This window comes from Cervus canadensis, chromosome 6 (genome assembly GCF_019320065.1).
Source record: "Cervus canadensis isolate Bull #8, Minnesota chromosome 6, ASM1932006v1, whole genome shotgun sequence".
Classification (NCBI taxonomy): Eukaryota; Metazoa; Chordata; class Mammalia; order Artiodactyla; family Cervidae; genus Cervus; species Cervus canadensis.
The window spans coordinates 47,785,819-47,813,102 of NC_057391.1; the positions used below are offsets into that span (position 1 = coordinate 47,785,819).

Below are 27,284 nucleotides of genomic sequence, written 5' to 3' on the forward strand. Positions count from 1 at the left end.
TGTATACCTTTACTCCTCTTAGCATTTTACACAAGAGAGAGTGATAAAATTCTGAGTTAAAATCAAGGGTTTCCATGTAATTCAAATTGCCCTGGCTCTGGCCCCCGGGTGACTATGCAGAAATTCCAGCCTCCTGTAAAGTACATCCCGTATTTAATTATTTCTGAGAGCCCCCATGAGGAGTCCCACACCTGTTCAGAAACAAATCCAATCCTGTGATATTCTACCAGGTGCTGCTTCTACTACATGCTGTTTCACCAGATGCTAGTCTGTTCTGGTGGTGTTAAAGATACATGATTGTGACCGGAGGGAAGTGACCTTCTTTTCCCTTTTACTGTAGCTCTAATGTGCTACAGCATTAATAAAACTTCTCTCAATTTTACTTATGTAGACTTTTTTAAAAGTGGGACCTAAATATAAGTCCAGATAGGTTTCACCAGAAGTGAATTAAAGGAATATAGTCCATCACCTTCAGTTCGGAATCCTTGTTCCCCTGGTAATACACCAGATGTTAAGGTTTGTTTTCATTTTTTTTTAAACTCCCACGCCCCAGCTCTTTCTTGCTGTACAATTCCAGCCCAGTTCCCTTGCCTAGTGCCTCATGCTCCTCTTCAATCAAGACTCTTCTGCCTCATGAGAGAGGGCCTCTGGAAGTGGCTCTGTTCATCTAGTTCATTTTTTTTTTTTTAATTGAATCAAGTATATTTCCTGGCCTCCCTTATGGCTTAGCGGTAAAGAACCTGTCTGCAATGCAGGAGATACAGAAGACACAGGCTGGATCCCAGGGTTCCAGAGCCCCTGGAAAAGAAAATGGCAACCCACTCCAGTATTCTTGCCTGGGAAATCCCATGGACAGAGGAGCTGGGCAGGCTGCAGCCCACAGGGTTGCAGAGTTAGACACAACTGAGTGACTGAGCATGCATGCACACATATCTCATGCCTTAGGACTTCTCTCCTCAAACTTCTACCCTGTCAACCCAACAGTTTACCTGATCTCTCTTAATTCTAGTATGATTGTTCTCAATCTGGTTTGAGGATTAGCAGTATCAACATCACTTGGATTCTTGTTCAGTTCAGTTCAGTCATTCAGTCCCAGTCTGACTCTGCGACACCATGAACTGCAGCATGCCAGGCCTCCCTACCATCACCAACTCCCGGAGTTCACCAAACCGATGTCCATCAAGTCGGTGATGCCATCCAACCATCTCATCCTCTCTCGTCCCCTTCTCCTCCTGCGCCCAATCTTTCCCAGCATCAGGGTCTTTTTAAATGAGTCAGCTCTTCACATCAGGTGGCCAAAGTATTGGAGTTTCAGCTTCAACATCAGTCCTTCCAATGAACACCCAGGACTGATCTCCTTTAGGATGGACTGGTTGGATCTCCTTGCAATCCAAGGGGTCTCAGGAGTCTTCTCCAACACCACAGTTCAAAAGCATCAATTCTTCGGTGCTCAGTTTTCTTTATAGTCCAAATCTCACATCCATACATGACCCCTGGAAAAACCATAGCCTTGACGAGATGGGCCTTTGTTGGCAAAGTAATGTCTCTGCTTTTCAATATGCTGTCCAAGTTGGTCATAACTTTCCTTCCAAGGAGTAAGCATCTTTTAATTTCACGGCTGCAGTCACCAGCTGTAGTGATTTTGGAGCCCAGAAAAATAAAATCAGCTATTGTTTCCACTGTTTCCCCATCTATTTGCCATGAAATGATGGGACCGGATGCCATGATCTTAGTTTTCTGAATATTGATCCTTAAGCCAACTTTTTCACTCTCCTCTTTCACTTTCATCAAAAGGCTCTTTAGTTCTTCACTTTCTGCCATAAGGGTGGTGTCATCTGCATATCTGACATTATTGATCTTTCTTCTGGCAATCTTGATTCCAGCTTGTGCTTCTTCCAGCCCAGCGTTTCTCATGATGTACTCTGCATATACGTTAAATAAGCAGGGTGACAATATACAGCCTTGATGTACTCCTTTTCCTATTGGGAACCAGTCTGTTGTTCCATGTCCAGTTCTAACTGTTGCTTCCTGACCTCCATACAGGTTTCTCAAGAGGCAGGTCAGGTGGTCTGGTATTCCCATCTCTTTCAGAATTTTCCACAGTTTATTGTGATCCACACAGTCAAAGGCTTTGGCATAGTCAATAAAGCAGAAATAGATGTTTTTCTGGAACTCTCTTGCTTTTTCTATGATCCAGCAGATGTTGGCAATTTGATTTCTGGTTCCTCTGCCTTTTCTGAAACCGGCTTGAACATCTGGAAGTTCACACTCCATGTACTGCTGAAGTCTGGCTTGAAGAATTTTGAGCATTACTTTACTATCCTGTGAGATGAGTGCAATTGTGCGGTAGTTTGAGCATTCTGTGGCATTGCCTTTCTTAGGGACTGGAATGAAAACTGACCGTTTCCAGTCCTGTGGCCACTGCTGAGTTTTCCAAATTTGCTGGCATATTGAGTGCAGCACTTTCACAGCATCATCTTTCAGGATTTGAAATAGCTCAACTGGAATTCCATCACCTCCACTAGCTTTGTTCATAGTGATGCTTCCTAAGGCCCACTTGACTTCACATTCCACGATGTCTTACTCTAGGTGAGTGATCACAGCATTGTGATTATCTGAGTCATTAATATCTTTTTTGTACAGTTCTTCTGTGCATTTTTGCCACCTCTTCTTAATATCTTTTGCTTTTGTTAGGTCCATACCATTTCTGTCTGTTATTGAGCCCATCTTTGCCTGAAATGTTCCCTTGGTATCTCTAATTTTTTGAAGAGATCTCTAGTCTTCCCCATTCTGTTGTTTTCCTGTATTTCTTTGCATTGATCACTGAGGAAGGCTTTCTTATCTCTCCTTGCTATTCTTTGGAACTCTGCATTCAAATGAGTACACCTTTCCTTTTTTCCTTTGCTTTTTGCTTCCCTTCTTTTCACAGCTATTTGTAAGGCCTCCTCCCACAGCCATTTTGCTTTTTTGCATTTCTTTTTCTTGGGGATGGTCTTGATTCCTGTTTCCTGTACAATGTCACAAACCTCTGTCCATTGTTCATCAGGCTCTCTGTCTATCAGATCTAGTCCCTTAAATCTATTTCTCACTTCCACTGTATAGTTATAAGGGATTTGATTTAAGTCATCACACCTGAATGGTCTAGTGGTTTTCTCCACTTTCTTCAATTTCAGTCTGAATTTGGCAATAAGGAGTTCATAATCTGAGCCACAGTCAGCTCCTGGTCTTGTTTTTGCTGACTGTATAGAGCTTCTTGTTAAAAATGAAAATGCAAAAAAAAAAAAAAAAGAAGAAAATGCTTGGACTTCCCTGGTGGTCCGTGGTTAAGATGCTGCCTGCCAATACAGGGGACATGGTTTCCATCCCTGGTGGTCTGGGAAGAGTCCACATGTCACGGAGCAACAAAGCCCGTGTGCTGCGACTGCTGAGCCCGTGCCCTGGAGCCTATGCTCCACAACAGGAGAAGCCACCACAATGAGAACTGCGCCACCGCAAACTAGAGAGTGGCCCCTGCACTCTGCACCTAGAGAAAAGTCTGCATGCAGCAGCAAAGACTCAGCACAGCCAAAAATAATAAATTAAAAAATGTAAAAATAAATTGTCCATTTCCACCCAGATTATAGAATCAAGGTGTAGAGCCCAGCAACAAGAGGTCTGTTTTAACAAGATTTCCAGGTGATTCTGGTGCATGATAAAGTTTGAGAATTACTGTTCTAGCATTAGTGGAAGCCTCCCCTCCTCATCCCTACTGCTAATAAATAAATCTTAGCAAGACAAAAATTTTCTAAGTTCATCTTCTACAGCCAGTGTTATTTTCTTATTACTCTCCCAGAACTCCACACTGCTCCAAAGTTAGTTTTTTGGCCATTTTTCTATATTCTCTCCCTTTAGATATGTATGTAATCCCGGTCTCAAAATGCTGTTTTGCTCTTGTCTTTCCTCCACTTTTCATTTAGTACCAGTCTCTGTTACCCAGGCTTAAAACATTCAAATAGTTTTGTTTTAGTTTCTTCATGGTCAAGTCCTATTTTTTAACATAAATGCTTAATGTAAAGAAATAATTAACTCTGCTCTTTTTTTTAAAGTACAAATCCAAAGCATGTTCACTTTCCAAAAATTAGAAAACAAGCAAAAAGAGGAAAATAAAAAACACCCATCTTCGAATTATGTGGAATGAAGTGTTAGAAATAACACTGGTGATACTTTATTGCACGTCTATCCTTCCCAAACTTTTCTAGGCATCTGAACACTTATGTATTTTTATCAACAAAAACTAGACTATTCTAAACACGTTTGTTTCAGTTATCAATATATCATAAACATCTTTATGTGTTACTATCCAATCATCAGCAACATTCCTAGTGAGTTAATAATATCCTACTAAAAAATAAAAATAAAAAAATGGAGGAGGAAATGGCAACCCACTCCAGCATTCTTGCCTGAGAAATCCCATGGACAGAGGAGCCTTGTGGGCTATAGTCCAAAGGGTGGCAAAGATTATTTGCTTTGCTGCTCTTTGGTCTGTTAAAATAACATTAGGGGAAAAAAAAAAATAATGTCCTACTATATGGCTGAACAATACCTGTTTCTTGGATATTTAGATCATTTTCATTGTTTATTATGAACTTCACTGCAATCAATGTTCTTGGAACTGAATCTATATAACTGTACATAAAATTAAATCCATCAGATAACTTGCTGGAAGTGCAAGTCAAGTCAGGATATAACTCTTTCTCAGTGTTTTATTCAAGCTTTGTTTTCCATTCTCTCTGCTGTCCTAGGTTACTGAGTGTGTTGGAATAAACTTGCTAACTGATTTCTCTATGATTTCTGTTCCTTTGAGTACATTATGTATATTGCTAGATAAGCAGTGCTTTTATTATTTCCTCCTACTGCTGAAAACCTTTAAAGGCATTTCCTTAATCACTAAATATCATGAGTTGGCCTGATAGTAAAAGCTTTCCTTAATCTGTCCTCATTCTTTTTAACCGCCATTATCAGCTTTCCAGGAGAACTCTGTATTTTACATTCACCCTATCCCTCATTATTTTTATTTGGAACAGTGATTGTCAAACGTCAGTGTGATTAACTGTTAGGTGAAAAGCCTATTGAAATGTGTGTTTCTGGGCTCCATCCCCTAGAAGTTTCTTTCATTCAACAGAATTGGAAAAAACTTGGGAATCTGCAATTTTGACAGGCATTCTAGGTGACTCTAATACTGTTGTGCCACTTGTCATATGTTGAGAAATACTCATCTGAAACAATATCAGATAATAACCATTTACATTATTGAAATGTATAGTTGATATATTAACAAACAAATAGTAAGAATTAAGACTCATTGGCTTATGATTACAAACAAAACCTCTGATTATTTATTCAATATTTACAATCTGGTGTTGTGGGGCACCAGAAGAGATATTAAGCATGAGCGCGCAGAAGCAGCCTCATGTGATGAACAGTGTGATGTTCAGAGAAAGTGTGATGAACAGAGACTGCAAGAACTGGGACTAGAACCTGGTCTTATCATTGACTAATTTTATAAACTTGGGTAGGTCAATTTACTTCTCCTAACTTCAGTTTTCACCTTTTGTAAAAGAAAAAAATAAAAGCAGGCCATAAATAATAGCATGAATGATTTTGCTAGATGGTTTTGTAAATAAAATGGGAACAGAGAGTAAAGCTCTTCAAAGATATTGTTGTTACTGTCCTCAAACTGGTTTTAATCTGGTTAGGAAGACAAAGCATAAGCATCTACAAAGTGAAATAGAGATGGGACACCTAAGGCAGTGCATAAGGGCTACTATAAGGTATTTCCCAGAAAGATGAGAATTAAAAAACCAAATAAGTATAAAATAAATCAGTTTAGCTATTTGTCATAGTTCCCTTAGAAAACGGAATTCCTTCAAAGTTCAAAAGAAGCAAAAGTAAGCTCTGGAAATTAAATCGGAATAGGTGTAAAAAGTTGTAGCCTAATCAATTACAACTGAAGAAAGCAAATAGTAATAACAGAAAGGGAGATGGTAGTTTTTGTAGAATATAGAAAAGATCCCAAAACATAAGGGTTTGTCACAATAGGCTTTAATCACCATCTAAGGAGACGGGCTGGGGGGAGGGCACGGTGTGTGTCGGGGGCACCTGAATAGGTGGATGGCCTGGTACTTGTCTTGTATCTTGATAGATTCTTATGTAGCACAGTCAGTTGGATAGTTGGATGAACAAATCAGTAAAATCATTCTATTAATTTCTTCTGTACTGATACCTTGTTCACTAAGCCACTTTCAGTTATGACTTAGCCTCTGAAGCATCGAAGATTACAAAAGAATGTATTATTGATTTAACATGAACATCTAAGTTGTAAAACAATAAGGTGGCATTTTGATCAAGACGTAAGTCCCTTGAAGTTTAGTTCCTATGAATTAGTCTTTGTTGGCTGATCAATTCAGATTGCGGTGAGAAAAATCAAGCTTCTTGAACTTCAAAGCTAAGAAGTAGATCTGGATCATGGCAGTGATAATAAGAATGAATTCATCCAGTAATTCAAAAGACTAGACTACAAGATTTGGAGTCAAACATACTTGGTTTAGAACCCTGGTCTGCCCCTGCTTCCTCATTTATAAAATGGAATATTACCTACTTCACAGCATTGTTGCAAAGAGTAAATGGGATCGTGTTTGGGAATTGCTTACCTTGGTGCCTGGCACTACATCAGGAATATTGTCTGGGTGGTCTGGAAATCCCCAAAGCAGGAACAGATCAAATTTTGGTTGCATGAATAACCTATAATTATCATTGTCATCCTGTAAAGTTTTCTGAGTGCCCTCTGCTCCTCCTCAAAGCCTCTTCATCAATAAAGTAACACATGATTAATTGCAGATGAAGGATATAAATAATAGGTGTTTTGTATTAAATGTGATTGAGATCGGGGGCCCCAAGATTCTAGGAAAACACTTCAGGACTATTTGGAACTTGGTCTAATTTTTAAAACAAATATGATAAGGTAAAATACTGAAAGGGATAAGGCAGACTGCAGGGACATTAGGCCAGCCCCGTCCAAGGAGGGCTGTCTCTCCTCAGTCTCAGCCAGCTGACGCTGGGCAGGAACTTCAGTCTGCTTAACCTTTCAGCTTTCACAGAAAATCGGGCGTCCAGGCTTTAACATGAACATTCCTAACTGTTGAAGAATGACATATAATTAAGAAAAAAAATATTTTCAACTACAAATCAAACTGAACTTGTCTGTGAGTCTAATTTGGCTTATGAGCTACCGGTTGTCACCAGCACTTTAAAGCCTATGTCTGAAATACATGTTAAAAGGTAACCTGAGGCATATTAAACATTTTAAGAATTTATTTGAAAAAAAAAAAAAAGAATTTATTTGAACAAAAATAGATTTGAATCAGGAAGCATTCAATCTAGCAGATAGAAAGGTACTGTAAAAAATGAAAGACTTTTATAGGCAGAAGACAGTGAAAGCAAGGAACTTATATTAGGCAAAAGAGCATATTTGTTATCGCAAAGCTACTTTCCTTTAGGGGACAATAAGGGACTGACCCAATATACAGTTTGGTATATTACCTATCAGGTGCTGATCAGGTGATTCCTGATTGACTGGTTTAAGTTTCTGTTTCTGAGAGAACTGAAACTATTAAATCTTAGTTTGGTGACAAGAGGCCTAGTATAAGTAACTCCATTTTGGGCCCATTGCCTTTCTTTCTCTTTTAAACATACCGTATGAGCAGGGAGGATGAGAGAGAGAGAAAGTGTAGAAGGGAGAAAGTTGACGATATTTTCGCATTCCCACGTGCAGTTTGACAGGGTGGAGTAGAAGCTGTATTGTAACAATAAGAGAGAAAATTTCGACAATTGAGGTTTTTGGAGCATCTTGAACGTTAGAATAAGATATCACGACTTTAGACAGTGAGGGGAGCAATCACTCCTAGGTTTTGAATATGTTAGTGAAATGGATTCTATTCTGGCATTAAGATTCAATAAACATTTGTTGGATATTTAACTCTCTGAGGTTCTGTTTTCAAAACCCCTACAACATGTGATTCATTACTATCTTTAGGAATTAAGGAAGATTTAACATAAACAAATACAGTACAGTTTGATACAAATACATTAGAATTATGGATATGGTATACTTAAATTTTTTTTTTCAGCCCCTTGACTTCCCCTGTATGTTTTCTCAGCATCCTGTGCATGGAGCAGGTTGGGTTTGAATATCACGGTTATTGAGCAAGTGATTTTAAATTTTGTCTAGTGGTAAAGTTAGTGAAATGTTACAAAGGAGAAACCTGAGCTATATGTTTAACAATATCTATTCCTTTACATTTGAAAAGAAAGTGATATTTATAACACTCTTCTAAATGCCTTAAGTTGTAAATACCATTTTCTACTGTTCTCTTTTCCTCAAAAGTGGATTTTCATTTTTATTTTATTATTTTTATTTGGCTTTGCCAGGTCTTAGTCAGAGCGTGTGGCATCTAGTTCCCTAACCAGGGATTGAACCCCAGCCCTTTGCGTTGGGAGCTCAGAGTTTTAGCCACTGGGCCACCAGGGAAGTCCCCAAATGGATTTTATAAGTGTTTTTCTTCTCTGAGCCATGTTTTATACAGAAAGCAAAATCCTGACCAAAAAAAGTGTCGTAAAATGAATTATTGAAATTCCTTATGGAGGGAATAAAATGTGCAAAGATACTGAAGAGGGAAGTGATACGTGCGTCTGAGAAGACAACTGCAGTTGAACAGCAGTGTATTGGAGTGATTAGAGCACATGCTTTCGAGTCAGATTTAACTTTGGGTGCTGACTCTGCCAGGTACCAGCATTGAGATTTTGGTGATTTATTTAAGTTCTTTAAGCTTCCATTTCCTTACTAATAATGAGCTTGCTCAGTAGTGTCTGAGCATACGACCCCATGACCCATAGCCCGCCAACCTCCTCTGTCCATGGGGATTCTCCAGACAAGAATACTGGAGTGGGTTGCCATGCTCTCCTCCAGGGGGTCTTTCCAACCCAGGGAGTGCACCCTGGTCTCCCATATTGCAGGCAGATTCTTTAACATCTGAGCCACCAGGGAAGCCCAACAACCAGCTAATACTATTACTCTGATCTTTGTCCTTGCTACCTTTAGAAGATAAAGTAGGAAAAGAGCCATGAAAGATGAATCTGTCATGGAAAGCAATGAACAGATCATAAAGGCCTTGCATTTTATCCTGGAGATAAAAGGACATATTTTTCAAAAAGGTCACTCTGGCAGCAGTGGTGGCAAAAAGTCAGGGAATAGGTGATATGAATTGGGGAGACCAGAGCCTGGGCTGTGGCAGTAGAAATAGGTGGAAGAGGTGGAATTTCATACAGTGGAGAATAGAGATGACTTGATTACTGGAATGGGAGAGAAGTTTAGGTAATTGCATGGACAATGTTGCCTCAACTCAAATAGGGAATTTAGAAGGAAAAAAAAAAAACAGTTTGGGTAGGTTGATGTAGGGATTTGTTCACTTTGGGACATGTTGAATTTGGTGTGGCCATATAATGTCAGGAAGGAATTGGCTAGCACATGTTAGATATGTAACAACACCTAAGATTTTATAATGCTTGCTCTAATGCCTTGCTATATTCTCATTGCCTTACCTCTATTAATTTATTTAACTCTCTACCTTCAAAGGTAGGTATTACTACTCCTACTATTCCTAATGTAAACATTAGGAAATTGTGGTACAGATGCCTTATTCAAAGTTGTTATACTGGCAAATGATGTAACTAGGATATAGGGCTGGTGCTTGGGGCACGGGTGTAGGAAAAGTGCTGACTATGTGCTAGGTAGCGGGATAGAACTCAGAACAATACAGATCCAGGCTTTGTTTTCATGGAGTTTACAGCCTAGTGAGTCAGAGTATTTGGAGGTAGTAAAAAATAGTCATGCACATGAAGAATGAGAAAATATGAAAGCCAAAGATAAAATCCTGAGGAATATCAATATAATATCTAAAGGATAAAGAGAGGAAAAAACCCCAGGGAACAGAAGCAGAAAAGTGAAAGGGAAAGTGTTAGTTGCTCAGTTGTGTCCAACTCTTTGCAACCTCATGGACTGTAGCCCACAAGTCTCCTCTGTTCATGGAATTCTCCAGGAAAGAGTACTGGAGTGTGTAGACATTTTCTCTTCTGGATAGCCATTCCTTTCTCCAAGGGATCTTCCCGACTTAGGGATCAAACCTGGGTCTCCTGCACTGTAGGCAGATTCTTTACTGTCTGAGCCACCAGGGAAGCCAAGAGATGCAGAAGTCACAGTTAAAAGTAAGGAGGAAAATCAGGGGTGAGCATGACCTTGGGAAACATTGGAGGGGGGAATTTTGAGGAGAGAATGTTAACTGACCAAAAAGCCTAGTTAGATAAGGAGTGAAAGTGTGTAGTGGCATTGGTTAACTAACAGATCTTTGATGGCTCCAGCAAGGGTAGCTTCTTGGGGCTGATGGGGATGGAGGCAAACTGTAGTGGATTGAGGTGAGATTTGAAAGCAGGACCAGAAGTGAGAGAGACTGGAGTGAGATGGGTTAAAAGTCCAGTAAGCAAGAGAAAATGATTGTGTGAATTGGAGTGACAATAGTAGGTAGTGAAGGATTTAAGGCACAAGAAAAACATTTTTAGGGAAGAATTAATAGTTGGTGACTAGTTATGAGTAGACAAAGGAAGAAGAGTCAGATAATTTCGGAACTTCTGACTGTATTTTTGAGCTTACTGATGTTGGAGCAAAACTATAGTAATCCATTTTTCAAAATGAGAATTAAAAAAGCACGTGGTAGTAAGTTGAAAAAACCTACAGTAAAAAGTAGGAATTCAAAATTATTATTAGTATTAATACCTATCTTCTTTAATTCAGCCTACTGAGGCAGGATGCTAAAGATGAAGACTAATTTGTTGCTTAGTCATGCAGTCCTGTCTGACTCTTTGCGACCCCACAGACACAAGCTCCTCTGTCCAGGGGATCTCTCAGGCAAGTGGGTTGCCATTTCCTCCTCTAGGGGATTTTCCCGACCCAGGATTGAACCCCTGTCTCCAGCTCGGCAGGATTCTTTACCAATGAATCATCTAGGAAGCACAGATGCTGAGTCATGTCCGATTCTTTGCGACCCCATGGACTGCAGGACGTGAGCATTGAGTCGGTGATGCCAACTAACCGTCTCATCCTCTGTCGCCCCCTTCTCCTTCCGCCTTCAGTCTTTCCCAGCATCAGGTGGCCAAAGTATTGGAGTTTCAGGATCAGTCCTTCCAATGAACATTCAGGACTGATTTCCTTTATAATTGACTGGTTGGATCTCCTTGCAGTCCCAGGGACTCTCAAGAGTCTTCTCTAACACCACAGTTCAAAAGCATCAATTCTTCGGTGCTCAGCTTTCTCTCCCACATCCAAATATGACTACTGGAAAAACCATAGCTTTGGCTACACGGACCTTTGTTGGCAAAGCAATGTCTCTGCTTTGTAATATGCTCTCTAGGTTGGTCATAATTTTTCTTCCAAGGAGCAAGCGTCTTTTAATTTCATGGGTGCAGTCACCATCTGCAGTGACTTTGGAGCCCCCCCAAAATAAAATCTCTCCCTGTTTCCATTGTTTCCCCATCTATTTGCCATGAAGTGATGGGACCGGATGCCACGATCTTAGTTTTCCAAATGTTGAGCTTTAAGCCAACTTTTTCACTCTCCTCTTTCACTTTCATCAAAAGGCTCTTTAGTTCTTCTTCACTTTCTGCCGTAAGGGTGGTATCATCTGCATATCTGAGGTTATTGATATTTCTCCTGGCACTCTTGATTCCAGCTTGTGCTTCTTCCAGCCCAGCATTTCGCATGTTGTACTTTCCATATAAGTTAAATAAGTAGGGTGACAATATACAGCCTTGACGTACTCCTTTCTCAATTTGGGACCAGTCTGTTGTTTCATGTCCAGTTCTAACTGTTGCTTCTTGACCTGCATACAGATTTCTCAGGAGGCAGCTCAGGTGATCTGGTATTCCCATCTCTTTCAGAATTTTCTACAGTTTGTGGTGCTCCACACAGTCAAAGGTTTTGGCATAGTCAATAAAGCAGAATTAGATGTTTTTCTGGAACTCTCTTGCTTTTTCGATGATCCAGCAGATGTTGGCAATCTGATCTCTGGTTCCTCTACCTTTTCTAAACCTAGCTTGAACATCTGGAAGTTCACGGTTCACATACTGTTGAAACCTGACTTGGAAAATTTTAGCATTACTTTGCTAGCATGTGAGATGAGTGTAATTGTGTGGTAGTTTGAGCATTCTTTGGCATTGCCTTTCTTTCGGATTGGAATGAAAACTGACCTTTTCCACTCCCGTGACCACTGCTGAGTTTTCCAAATTTGCTGGCATATTGAGTGCAGCACTTTCACAGATCATCTTTTAGGATTTGAAATAGCTCAACTGGAATTCCATCACCTCCACATGCTTTGTTCGTAGTGATGCTTCCTAATAAGATCCACTTGACTTCACCTTGCAGGATGTCTGGCTCTAGGTGAATGATCACACCATCGTGATTATCTGGGTCGTGAAGATCTTTTTCGTATAGTTCTCCTGTGTATTCTCGCCACCTCTTCTTAAATATCTTCTGCTTCTGTTAGGTCCATACCATTTCTGTCCTTTATTGAGCCCATCTTTGCATGAAATGTTCCCTTGGTATCTCTAATTTTCTTGAAGAGAGCTCTAGTCTTTCCCATTCTATTGTTTTTCTCTATTTCTTTGCATTGATAACTGAGGAAAGCTTCCTTATCTCTCCTTGCTATCCTTTGGAACTCGGCATTCAAATGGATATATTTTTGGATAATCAACATACCACATGTAAACTGTATACATGTTTTTCATGTAATTGACACATGACTTGATACACTTAAGTACTGCAAAATGATTACCAGTATTAGATTCCCAGCACTTATTCACCTTATAACTGGAAGTTTGTACCCTTTGACCAATATCTCCAGATTTCCCCCACCTCCCAGACCCTGGTAACCACCATTTTACTCTCTGTTTCTTTTAGTTTGGCCTTTTAAAATTCCACATATAAATAAGGCCACACAGTATTTGTCTTTCTCTGTTTGATTTAGTTCACTTAGCATAGTGCCTTTCAGGTTAATCCCTGATGGCAAGACTTCCTTCCTTCTCATTGCTGAATAGTATGCCATGTTATCTATATACCACATTGTGTTTAGCCATTCATCCATACAGGGACACTATTGCAAATGATGTTATAATGAATATGTGCGTGTAGATTTTGTTTCAAGACCTTGACTTCACTTCCTTTGGTTTTATACCCAGGAGTGGGTGTTGCTGAGCCCTATGGTAGTTGTATTTTTAATTTTTTGAGGAACATCTATGCTGTTTTCTGTACTACTTTCACCAATTTACATTCCAACCTAAAATGCACAAGAGTTTCCCTATCTCCATATTCTTGCCAAGAAGTAGCTCTTGTCTTTATATATATATATATATATATATATATATATATATATATTTATTTATTTATTTATTTTTGGCTGTGCTGTGTCTTCACTGCTTTGAGCGGGCTTTCTCTCGTGGTGTGCAGGGGCTACTCCTCATTGCCATGCACTGGCTTCAATAGTCGGAGTGCGTGGGCTCAGTAGTTGTGATGTGGGGACTCCATGGGCTTCAGTAGTTGTAGCACACAGGTTCATTAGTTCTAGCTCATGGGCCCTAGAGTGCTCAGTAGCTGTGGCGCCAGGGCTTAGTTGCTCTGGGGCATGTGGAATCTTCCCAGATCCAGGACCGAACCTGTGACCTATGCATAGGCAGGCAGATTCTTATCCACCGAAGTCCAAATATCTCTTATCTTTTTGATGATAACCATTCTAACAATGTGGCTTTATTTCACTGTGGTTTTGATTTGCATTTCTTTGATGATTAGCGGTAGTGAGAATCTTTTCAAGCACCTATTGGTCATTTGGATGTTTTCTTTGAAAAAGCACTATGTTCCTCTGCACATTTTCAAATTGGATTAATTGGATTGTCTGCTTTGTAACCTCTGAGTTGTAAGAGTTCCTTATATATTTTAATTTATTAACCCCTTATAAGAGAAACAATTTGAAGTGTTTTCTCTCATTCCAAACACTGCCTTTTCATTTTGATTCTTCTGCCAAGGGTTTTTAGTTTGATGTGGGCCCACTTATTTACTTTTGTTTCTGTTGTTTGTGCTTTTCGAATCACATCCAAAAAAAACCATTGCCATCAAGCTTTCACTCTGTTTCCTTCTAGGTCTTACGGTTTCAGGTTTTATGTTTAAGTTTTTAATCCATGGAATACAAGTTTAAAAAATCAAAGTGAGTTACTGTGAGCTCAAATAGGAGCTTCAAAGAAGTTGGGGTGAAGGAGACTCCAGAGTTCTCTTCAGAGAAGGAACAGAAAGTGGTAACTAGGACATTTTTCAGGCTAGATTCAGTACCTGTGGTAGAGGCTGCACGCTTTTAGAATGGCCAAGGCCTGGTCTGTGACACAGTTTTATAGAATTCAGAAAAATAGGACTTAGGCTGTATGTTTCTGCTGCTTGAAAGGCTTTACATTCAGGTTCTGAGCTTTGTTGGCTGTCTCCAAAGTAATTATTGTTTGTTGGGATTTTGCTTCTATTGCGGGGTGGGGGAGGCTTTGCTTTTGTTTACTTGGTAGAAGTTGTACACCCAGGGAGGCAAAAAAAGAAGTAACAAAAATCCCCATTCCCTGTGAAGTTAAGACGAGGACAGCGACGCCTTAACATCCCTCAGTTTGCCTCTTCTGCTCAAGACACAGTTCTCAACAGCACTAAGAGCGAACCCTGTACGGTCCGCAGAGTTGCGCTCCAGTCCGGAGGCGGAACCCCAGGAAACCCCGCCTCCCAAGCCCAATCCCAGCTCTCCGCCGGCGGACAGGAAGCGGCGGCGGGCCTAGCAGCCCGGGAACCGGCCCCAGTGCGCATGCGCGCGCCCCTGGGGCGCCTGGGGGAGGGGGAGGGGCGGGAGGAAGGGGTGCGGCTCCGCCTGCCCGTTGGGCGCCGGCTGGTCACGTGGTAAGGAAGGAGGCGGAGGTCCCGGGCTCGGGGGAGGGAGGTAGAGAAGAGGGAAGGAGCGAGGGAAGGAAAGCGGGGAAGGGAGGAAAGAAACGAACGAGGGGGAGGGAGGTCCCTGTTTTGGAGGTGCTGGGAGCTTTGCCGGCCCCTGAAGTGGGGCGAGAGGGAGGTGTTTCGCCGTTTCTCCTGCCCGGGGAGGTCCCGGCTTCCCGTGTAGGCTCCGGACCAAGCCCCTTCAGCTTCTCCCTCCGGTTCGATGTGCTGCTGTTAACCCGTGAGGAGGCGGCGGCGGCGGCGGCGGCGGCAGCGGAAGATGGTGTTGCTGAGAGTGTTATTTCTGCTCCTCTCCTGGGTTCCCGGGCTGGGAGGTGAGGCACGACCCCCAGTGCCGGGGGCGCCGTGAGCTCGGCGGACCGCGCGGCGGCAGCGGCGGCCGGGCCGAGCGGAGCCCAATCGCGCCGTGCGGCGGGTGCGTCAGTCAGCCCGGCCGGCCGGCGGCGCCACTCGGGCGCGTAGTGCTCCCCACTCCCTATTGTCCCCCGCGCCCCGACCGCGTTCCCTTCCGTGGCGGGGCGAGGACGCTCTGAATCTCCGGCGAGGCCTTTCCCGCCCCCTGCCGCCCCAGCAGCAGGGGAGGCTGGGGTCGCTTGCCAGAGAAGCAAAGTCGGGAGATCCGGTGGCCAAGCGAGAGCCGTGGGGCTCAGGCTGGTGGCACCATCACTCCAGCGGGCTTGCCGGGCGACGGGGCGGGCAGCTGCCACGGGGTCGGTGATCTTTGCCAGTCTGGTCCAGCACTCACCCTCCTTACCCTTTTGCCCCAGCCCCTGCCCGTGGCGAATTCCGGAGTCCCCTCCGCCGCGAAGAATCACCGCGCAGGCTCGTGGGAAGTTGCGATTGTATTGTTCTTTACCGGGCGCGGCGATCCAGACCGACCCGGTTCTGCGGAGGGGTCGCCGGAGGAGGTGTAACAGTGGTCTCCTGCTGGTCTGAGCCGGGCGGCTACGGCTCTCCAGAGTGCCCCGCCTCTGTCCGACTGTTCCGAGAAGATTAGCAGGAGGGTGTGTTTCTGCTCTGTGGAAACATTCTGTTGCCCAGGGGAAAGGGTTTCGTGGAGAGAAAGCTAAGTCGTTTCGGGACGTTCTTTGGTCTGTAGGCTGCTTTGCGTCTTTTAGAGGGACGGTCCCTCGTGACCTAACTTGGAAGAGTTTTCTTCAACCCTCAGGTGCAATAGACATATAGTGTAATTAATGGATTGTCAAAACAGTGGCAACCCTCCACCACCCCACCTCCCCACGTTGGAGTTAAAGTGTGCTAAAGCGTATAATTTCTTGATGACTCCGGTTTTGAAGACTTTTTTTGCTTCCAGTGTAACCCAGGACCAACTGCATCATTTTATTCTTGTGTGAAGTGCTTTATTTTTGGTTAACTTTTTCACTTCCCACCGTAGTAAACTTAAAGACTTTAAAGTATGTTTAAAAGAATTGGATTGGAATTTTTTCGGGGTGTTTTGGATGAGTATAGATTCATTTGATAATTTAGAATATGTCTGAATATTTCATGTAGTGGATTGTTTTTGTTATTTTCCCTGACTTAGGACTGCATAGCCTAGCATATTTTTGTTCCGTCTTTTACTTAGTCTGAGGATGCTTTGTAGGTAGACTTCTGTTGCAGTTTGTAGTGTTCATTTTCTAGAGAAACATTTTAGATTAGGAGCTTCTAGTAGATGTTTAGTTTGAAATATCTATGCTGGATAACCTCTATAAGGGCCTTTGTTTTTACATTTGTATTTATGTTCTAAATGTGACTTCCAGCACATTTCTGTTTTCACTTTTTGTTAGATGCTGATTTCTATGAGGTAGTAAAAAGTAAGGCATCCACATGAGGTAGTTTAAACTACTGATTAGTAGTATGTAAAATGTCCTTTGTTTTTAAAGAGTTAAACAGTAAGAATAGACACTGGTCTATTCTGATGGTTGAAGAAAAAGTATAAATTGACAGCGTAATCTTTGCGGACTAAGACCCTTTTTAAACAAAGATTTTCTAAATTCAGAACTCTGGAGTCATTTATAAAGTATCATTTTTCATTAAACATTGGTTAAAAGGCTGCTTACTTTTTGATGTTTGTTTTAAGCAGATTTTTTTTTTAAAAAGCCACTGAGAAATCTTTAATTTCAAAATTAACATCAAGATTGTAGTTTTGGGGTACCTGGAGATATTTGTAATGTATTTTTATCCACACATCTGAGCTATTTATGGTCGTTTGTAAGAAGTTTATCTAAGGATGATATGAGAATAGAATGCATTCAGACTCTCCTATGAGAGAATGAATACACGTTTGTGTAGATTAGGACAAGCTATAGTGGAAATGTGGATTTAACTTTAAAGTATAAGTCGTTTTAGATACTTAATAATCGTTTTTAGTTGCTTCCGCTTTGTGATTTGTCAATCCTGTTTTGCATTAGTTTTATCTTGCTCTTAGTGTGATGGTGGGAAGCTAGAAAAGAGAATGTGTTTAGAATCTTGAAACTAAACTTTCCCAATGCTGTCCATTTCTCACACATGTCCACCCTGTGTTCTGTTTGTAGGAAGATGCACGACTGAGCGACTGAACTGACTGACTGACTGACCATGAATTTTCTAGAGCTTAGCATCTGTATAGACATGTACTCAAATATATGAATAAAATGCTTTATTATATGCAACCACATTAGAAATTTATTAGAACTATTCTGATTATATATAGCCCAAAGAATTTTTATGTATATGTGAATTGTACTTTTTAACACAAATGTATTGGTGAGTTGATGTTTTTTCTTTCTCTTTAAAAAAGTTGGTGTGTTTGAGAGGTCCAAAGGTATTTCAGCGGTAGTAGTAAAATCAATCCCCTGTTTTTGTTTAATGAAATCATACTTTAAATGAACTCTTAGAATATGATTTTTTTTTTCTTTGACTGTGCTGTCTGGGCTTGTGGGGATTTTAGTTTCCCAACAAGGGATCAAATCCAAGCTGAGAACATGGAGTCCTAACCACTGGACAAGCAGGGAATTCCTGACATGTTTCTTATATTAAAAAGTCTGGTGTAGATGCTTTGCTTTGTTGCATGCTTCTTAAAGAAATAAGTTTTCTGGAAGTTGGGCCAAAAGTATGAAAAGTATAAAAGTTTAAGCTTAAATTATTTCTCACTTCTACCTGCAAGTCAGAGTCTATGAATTTAATAAAATGGACAGACTTTTGGTCTTTATCTTTAAGGAGCTGCGACTCTTCATCTTTTTAATCTTGATATTGATAGTCCAGCTAACTGTACTATCTTGACCCATTTCAAGCCATTAGTTAGCAGTATCTTTTCTGTGTGTGTAAGGACCTCTTTGAGTAGCAAAGAACTGGGCATGGCAAGCACCCCTCTCTTTTGCTCTCATTTTTATAACTTGTTTAACATCTTCCAGGGTGTTTATTATCGAATATCTTTTAAATTATCTTACAGATTTGCAGGGTGGAGCAGGGAGAGTAAGGGACATTTTTGTAATGTCTGCTGTATTTCTGATACTGTGTTAGAAGTTTCACTTTCCAACTTGTATGAGAGAGTGGTGACATTCTATATTTGAAGAAGCAGGCTTGAAGAAATATTTTTTCTGACATTGTCCACCTGCTCAGTGGTGAATTAGACAGTCAAACCCAAGCCAGTTTGACCTAAACCTGAACTTTTTACCTATTGCCCCCTCATGCCTTTTTGAAAGCAGTTTTCACATGTTAGTTCAACGGTGTTCTCTGGACTGAATCACCTTAGAGATGTGTTTTGTTTGATTTGCAGTGTCTTTAAGTTTCAAGTACTGATGAACTTTGAAAAATTGGGAAACTTCTTTTAAAAATTTCTTCTTCTTTTTGTTTAAAATTTACTGACTGTGCTGGGTCTTAATTGCGGCATGTGGGATCCTTAGTTGCAGCATATGGGATCTAGTTGCCTGACCAGGGATCGAACCCAGGCTTCCTGAACTGGGACATGGAGTCTTAGCCTCTGGACCACCAGGGAAGTCCCAAATTGGGAAATTTCTGAGTGAAGTTTATGGATTTCTGTATTTTGAGAGGACGGCTTGAAAATCCTGTTAACTGCTCAGAAATATTACTATTGTCTAGAGCAGAGCAGTAGCTGTTCCCCTCTTTAAACTGGGCTTGGGAATCAACGTGATTCCCTTCAATCTGGCTGGCTGTATGTATGCTTAGCCTGCTGCACTCATTTTTGTTACTCGCCTCAGTCCTTGTAGGTATGTTATTTGCATCTTTGCTTCAATTTCATCTTGCAAACATGACAGCAACATTTATTTATTTGGTGGTGCTGTGTGAAATGTGGGATCTTAGTCACCCAACCAAGGATCAAACCCATGCCCCTTGCAGTCCCGACAGCAACCTTAAAATTATTTCTTTTGGATTGAGACCTCTTATTCAACTTTTATTATATTGTTTATAATATTGATTTTTCTATGGTCCTAGAAATTTGCTGATAAAAACTGTGGCATACACAATACTTTTTATCTGGCATTAGGGTATTAGATATTTTACAAAATTCTTATGTTCATAATAGTAACAATTTGAAGGTCTTAAATAATGATAGTTACAGTTTTTCCACATCTCTTTATCTCAGTGAGGAAATAAGAAACCACTTCTTTTTCTGCTGGGATGGGACTCAGAAAAAAATTAGTTGAGAGTCCTGTAGATAACTTAGAAGTTTTTATAAAACACATTTACTGTGCCCCTTTTAAAGGGGCTGGATTTAATCTTTTCTTAAATGATTGAGATTTAGTATAAGAACAGCTTACTGTTTTGGGCTAAACTTAGTTTGGTTGTCAATTTTTTTACAAGGGAAAGGGAGCAACGTTAAGGATAAATGGAATAATCCTACCATTTAGAGTCTTGTGAAGGTAGTAACACTGCCACATAGCAGTGTGAAGGCTTTGCCTTAGGACTAGTGGGGACAATTCTGTCCTAGCTAGGTTGCAGAAACAGCAGTACTGAGAACAGTTCTCAGGGAGTGTAGATTCCCTTTGATATTGGGTGATTCCATTCTGAAGCTACTATAGCTCCAACTAAACAATGTGAGAACATGTACAATAAGAACATTGTTGTTTAGTCATCAGTGTTTATTGTATGTCTGTGGCTAATAGGAGTCATGAAGGCACAGTCTTGAGTGAGAGGAGAGGCAAAAAGCATTGAGCTTGCTAGAGTAGACATAAATGTCAAGGTATAAAAATAAGAGTTCCAATTATGTACTGTAGTTGAAATGAGAATTTATTAAGCTGGAGGGACATCAGCCAGTTGAAGAGAGCTTTTTGAGATAAAGAAGATATCATAAGGTGTAGTAAGATAACATGTAGGTTTACTTGCCTAGAATGGAGAGTTTACAGTAGGAAATAAGGAGAAATGCTAACTTGAGCCATGATGACTGGAACTCTCATTTTTCATATAATAGGCTATGGTAACTATGGGGTATTGTGGACTTTTAGTTGGTTGAGCAGTTGGGAATTTGGTTGGTTGAGTCAACCAATATTGTGGAATTTTGGTTAGTTGAACCAACAAAGGTCTGTTGAGTCAAAGCTATGGTTTTTCCAGTAGTCATGTATGGATGTGAGAGTTGGACTATAAAGAAAGCTGAGTGCTGAATAATTGATGCTTTTGAACTGTGGTGTTGGGAGAAGACTCTTGAGAGTCCCTTGTACTGCAGGGAGATCCAACCAGTCAATTATAAAGGAAATCAGTCCTGAATGTTCATTGGAAGGACTGATGCTGAAGCTGAAACTCCAATACTTTGGCCACCTGATGGGAAGAACTGACTCACTGGAAAAGACCCTGATGCTAGGAAAGATTGAAGGCAGGAGGAGAAGGGGATGACAGAAGATGAGATGGTTGGAAGGCATCACCAACTCCATGGACATGAGTTTGTGCAAGCTCCGAGAGTCTTGGTGATGGACAGGGAAGCCTGGGGTGCTGCAGTCCATGGAGTTGCAAAGAGTCGAACACCAATGAGGGACTGAACTGAACTGAGCAGTTGGGATATGATACAATAAGGAATAAGTTAGCTACTTGATGAACTGGGTAATTGAGTCCTGGATTGGGGTAGTGATTGTAGAAATAAACAAGAGTACACAAGAAATCATATGGAAGAATAACTGGTAAAACTTGTCAGATGTTTAATGCAAAGATACCACAATTTATTGAGGGCTCACTCTGTGTTGAATTTGGACCTTAGATGCTGTTGTATTGGAGACAGAGTAGTTTTATAAAGCTTTGAGGACCTCAGACTTTGTAATTGAAAAATGTCTAAGATTTTGAATCTAGATTGAAGGTTCAAAGTTGGAATGTGTGTTAGAGTTGAATTTTATCTGACTTGTATGCTAATACTTTTGTTGCTAAGTCGCTTCAGTTGTATCTGACTCTTTGAGACCCAATGGACTGTAGCCCACCAGGCTCCTCTGTCCATGGGATTCTCCAGGCAAGAATACTGGCACATGTTGCCATTTCCTTCTCCAGGGGATCTTCCCAGCCCAAGGATGGAGCCTCTGTCTTTTGCGGCTCCTGCATTGCAGGTGGGTTCTTTACTACTGAGCTGCCAGGGAAGCAATACTTTGGTTGAATGTTAGCTAAAACTTTGCACAGTCCTTCAACAGTTTGTGGCTAGTCATTTAGGAAGCAGTCTTCCCTGGTGGCACAGTGGTAAAGAATCTGCCTGCAGTGCAGGAGATGTGGGCTTGACCTCTGGTTTGGAAAGATCCCCTGGAGAGGGAAATGGTATTCCTTCTCCGCATTCATTCCAGTATTCTGGTCTGAGAAATCCTATGGCCAGAGGAGCCTGGCGGGCTGCAGTCCTTGGGGTCACAAGAGTAGGACATGACTTAGCAACTAAAACAAAATGAAAACTTAGGAAGCATTGTTTCTGATAGTTAGGAGATAGAAGTTTGGTGAATTTGAGGTGGAGGGGATAGGTTAGATTTAAAGATCCATAAATTGGAATTAGACTCTTCAGTTCAAGAATATGCTTGATACTTTTGGTTATATGTGAATTGTGAAATTTCAGACACAAATTGGGGAAAATAATGTGATTTCTCTACTTGAGCCAAGTGTACAAATATGATTTGTGGAGCAGAATTTTCTTTCCATTTATCTTTGTTTGCATTAATGATTGAAAGGGATATGCACATACACAGACACAATTATATATTTAACAGCTTTGAACTTTGGATTTAGTTTTCAAAAGAATACAGGTAGAACCCTATACTTTTTAATTGGGTGTAATATAATTTGCTTTTTTTCCTAAGAATTAAGTGGGATAAATTTGTAAAATTGCTGAAGAGATTGTAAAGTGCTGTGCAAAATTATTAAAAATATGTTGTTTCCAAGCCTAATTTCATTTGGAATCTATTAGTTACAGAATATAGTTAAATAAATGTATTTATAGAAGTTGAAATACTAGAACATCATTACCACACATTAAGAAATAGAATTTAAGAAATCCTTAATTTCCTCTTGAACACAATTCTGTCACTTAATCATTGAATCTTTTAAAATGTCTGTTCTGAATTTACATCATAGTATTTATGATGTAAATACTATGAAAAATATTTGAAAAATTTGAAAAATTTTGAAAAATTAATGTGTAGTTAAAATGTATATGCAAAGCAGACATAAAAATATCTGTAAGTCTAGAGATAGTTTTGGTTGTCACAACTTGAGGGATGCTTACTAGTATCTATCTAATGGGTAGAGGCCAGAGATACTGTGAAACATCTTAACAATTCATAGGACAGCTACACCCCCCCCCTCACCCCCGCCCAACACAGAATTATCTGGCCAAAGTGTCAGAAGGACTGAGGTTGAGAAACCCTGCTCTGTCTAGCACGAGTTTTCCACCATTGTCATCATCCTTTTTTGTTGTTATTTCTGATAGCTTGCTGTCTTAATTGATTACAAGTCACTTAAGCATCCCATACTCTTATCCTGTTGAAGCCTTCATCTTGGAGTGCTCTGTGCACTGCAGTTAGAAAAATTTTTTCCCCAGTATTGCCCATTCTTCCTTCAGCTTTGAGTTTATATTTGATTTGGTTAATTTATAAGAGTGATTAAATGACTGATAGCCCGTAAGGATTATCTGAAAACCAAACCAGTTTCTTGTTAACCTAGAAAAGCCATGGATTAGCTGGATTTTAGTTTCTGTGGTGAAAGATACTTTGACCAGCAGTTTACTCTGCAAATCTCTCTTCAGAATTAGTTTTACTCAGCTTCACCTTTTCACAATTTATTTTCTTTAGAATTTTAACTCATAGTAAGTCCTCAAAGACCTCTATGTCTTTTTCATAACTCCATCCTTCCCTACCATTATTGTCATTGGTAACATCTTTGGCTGAATTGTTTTATTTACACATCAGATTTCCTGGAAGGAGGCAGAGGCAGATGGTTTGGGGTATAATATGGGGGAAGGGCGAGGTAATGAGAGTAAGGATAAGGTGCGAAGTGTGGGGTAGATGTATGTCAACATGGGGTGGTAGCTGGAGCCATTTTGTGTGTGTGTGTGTGTGTGTGTGTGTGTGTGTGTGTGCACGTGCATGTGCGTGGTGGGCCAAAAGTCATAGTCCCTTGTCTGTACTTATTTTTTTTTTTTTTTTTCCTTGTCTGTACTTATGTTTGCACTTGACGGTGTAAAGGTGTTTCGAATCCTTACAGAAATCTAAATTATGTACATGTTTCCACTTTTGGAATTTTAAGTTGTATTTCATAAGTGGTTGAAATTTAATACATTTGTTAGGTTTTAGCTATTGATATTTCATATTTTTGTGGTTGATTTACTTTAAAATTTATAGTTTATAATTTCACTTTGAGCCAGCTAGCTTTACTATTTTTAATTCTTAGAGACCAGCTTATCTGAAAAAGTGGGTATATTGTAATATGCTTACAATTCAGACATACTCTCCTGTCTTGAGCTTTCACTTATAACTGTTAGGGATGGATATTTATAGAAAATGATTTGACTGGTTTCTAATGAAGAAACAGGTACTGTGGCTTAAGTTTGAAGTCACATTGTAGAAGTAACTTTTCTAAGAATGTAGTAAAGAAACTTAAGTATATTTCTGAAATAGAGGATGTTATAGTTCTTGAAGTCTACCTTTGTCATACAAAAGAACAGATTGTTAATGGTATTTAGTACTTCAAGATCAGAGTGATTATATATCAAGTCAAGCATTGGTCAACGTACTGTGATGCCTAAGACACAGCTGATGACTCAAGTTCCTTAGGAAGGAAGCACACTTGATAGTTGGGGAAAAATGCTCTTGGTGCCTAATTTTAAAATTACACAAATGAAAAGTCTGTAGAAAACAACTTGATTACAAGTAATTTTTCTGATGAATGGAAGTGTGCCAGCCTTAGCTTATTCTTACACATCCTCTCATTTATTGTAATTGAGTTTTTCTGTAAATAGGGAGATGTGTAATGTCAAAAGATTTTTACAGATTTTCTTCCTCCATTCTTAGCATTGTCATCTTTGTTTGATAAAAATAGGAAAAAAATTATTTCCTTATATAATATTGCTACCCCACACAAAGATGATACCCACCATCTGTAAGATATACTCTGATTATTTTTTCCTTCTGACATTGTTGAAATTTTCATTCTGTTTTTCTTTTTCCCCCTGTTCTTATATTTAATTTGATGAGAACAGAAGATTGTAGGTTTTGGACTCAGGAGTTGGGAAGGAAGCTTTTGTTTGCAAAGCATTCCTGCCTACGTGTGGAATAAGGAAAATAATCATAGTGGTTAGTGTTTTTGGTGTACTTATTTTATTCCAGGTATGATTTTAGGGAATTTTTTGTATTAACTCAGTCTTCACAACATTGACATAAGATTCTATTGTTCTTTTTTTTTTTGATTCTGTTGTTCTTATTTTCAGAAAAGAGGTAACAGGATCAGGGAGGGTAACCTATTCAAGGTCACAAAGCCCTATGGCTACTATTTGTGGAAGCCAGAACTTGAATATAGTCAGTCTGGCTCCAGAATTCATACTCTCAAAGACCTTACTGCCTCTAAAAAACACATACTTTAAAAAGTATAATTTTTTAAAAGTGTTATAAAATACATAAAAAGTATATAAAATATATAAATATATATGTATTATATATACTAATTTTTAATGTAAGAATAAAAAGTAATATAAAAGGTATAATGAGGTGGTTAGATTTTGCCTTTGTATGAAGATTGATTACCATCATTGCATAACTCAGGCTCTTTATGCTTAGTATTTGAGTCATTTGATTTTTGGTCAGTCAAGTTCTTTTAAAGTTTTTTTTTTTTTTTTTGACATTAAAAAATATTTACAATTAAGATGAGAGAGGCACCTCAGAGAACATTTTATGCACAGTACCATTTCAGTTTTGTCACAGATAAATTTATATATGTATTCCTATTTTAAGAGGTTGAGGACAGATAGTAAATCTGGATGATGAGATATAGGTTATATCTTTTTTTGTTTTTAACTTTTTTGGACATGTACACCCTACTATATTTCTTTTTATTTATTTAGTTTTGGTTGCTCTGGGTCTTTGTTGCTGTATGTGGGCTTTCTCTAGTTACAGAGAGCAGGGGGCTACTCTCTAGTTGCGTTGGCGCTGGCTTCTCATTGTGGCTTCTCTTGTTGCGGAGCACAGGTTCAAGGTGCATGGGCTTCAGTAGTTGCAGCATGCAGGCTCAGTAGTTGCGACTTGCTGGCTCTTGGGCACCCGAGCTTCCCTAGTTGTGGCACAGGGGCTTATTAGCTGTTGCTTGTGGGCCCTAGAATGCAGACTCGGTAGTTGTAATGCATGGACTAGTTGCTCTGAGGCATGCGAAATCTCCCTGAACCAGTGATTGAACCTATGTGTCCTGCATTGGCAGGCAGACTCTTACCTACTGCACCACCAAGGAAGTCCCCATCTTTTACAGAAGTATCTATTCCAAAACTTTTGTGATACAGAGAAAAACATTTTTTAAAGTCGAATTACCTTTAGTAAATACCAGTATCCTGGTGACTTTGAAAACACATATAGGAAATAAAATACTGTTCTCTGTAAAAAGGAAACAAGGTCCTTGAGCTCTCCAGTGTGGTAGGAGACCAAGTTAGTTTTTTTCTACTTTGAACCTACTGGTCATTTTTTCTGCCATTTGTGTATGTAGGTAGTTTTTTGGTGTGGCTTTTTACTTTTTACCCAGTTTTTGTTGAAACTTAGTTATATGTTTTCTCCATCTTAAAGGTCCAGTCGCATTATTCTTCTACCAGTTTTACACATAGGCATTTGCTTGATATACTGCTAATTTCCCCCTAACTTTTTGTCTTAAAAACATGTATGTTTTCTGAAGGGTTGGAAGTATTTATAGGCCAGCTAACATTAAGATTATTAATGATTATCTTTTGCCATGTTGCTTTACCATTCTTAACATATACATTCTTTTTTTTCGTTCTGAACCCCTAAAGTAAGTTGGTGCCCTTAAATACTTCAGTATGCATCTAATAAGGTTGAGGACATTACCCTTAAATAGCTGAGAAAATTGTTTTCTATTTTTTTAAGTGTTCAAATTTCCCATGGAGGTTGTAGGTACTAGGTACCAAGGAATTGTAATATGTGCTTTGTGAAGGCCGGATTTCTGGCAGCCACAGCTAAGGACTAGAAAGTAAAACAGTGTTAGTCTCCTTTTCTATTTAGTTAAAAAAAAAAAAGGTTAACGGTAGAGAAAGGAGACATTGACAGAATAACTGCACTTCAGGATGGGGCTATTATGTAGAAACAATGGTACAATAATGTAATCGTCTAGAGGTTATCACATTGTTATGAGCTCTTAGGCTAAAGATGTTAATAAGGAGGAACCTGGCTCTAGAAGATGTTAGAGGGGGGAAAAATTCAGTACTGGTTCAAAAGGAAAGGTATTTGGCACCTAGATAAACTTCAGTTGTTTAGAAATTTTCCTCAGTGGAACCTTTCATTTTCCTTGCATGTTAGATTACAAACATCTTACTGTACTCTAGGTTTGATGTCTGGTAACAGATTTGTTTCTCCATTGTTAAGAACTTTACATGATGAGAACATCTTCAGTGAGTATTCCATTTATCAGAAGGGAGAGAAGGAGTTAAAGATTGCCATCCATTGAGTCCTTCCTTTTACCTTCGCTCATTCATGTTGCCCTGCTTGGGTGATATTTCAGAGTGATAAAAGAACCT

General features: G+C 39.8%; 1 protein-coding gene across 1 annotated transcript in view; it reads left to right on the forward strand.

Moving 5' to 3' along the window:
* The first annotated feature begins 15,324 nt into the window (after window positions 1-15,324).
* ADAM10 (ADAM metallopeptidase domain 10) overlaps window positions 15,325-27,284 on the forward strand; it is a 142,054-nt gene continuing 130,094 nt past the window's right edge. Inside the window, exon 1 of the mRNA XM_043471836.1 lies at window positions 15,325-15,426. Coding sequence (XP_043327771.1) covers window positions 15,372-15,426 — 55 coding nt within the window. The 5' untranslated portion in view covers window positions 15,325-15,371. The remainder of the gene's footprint in view (window positions 15,427-27,284) is intronic.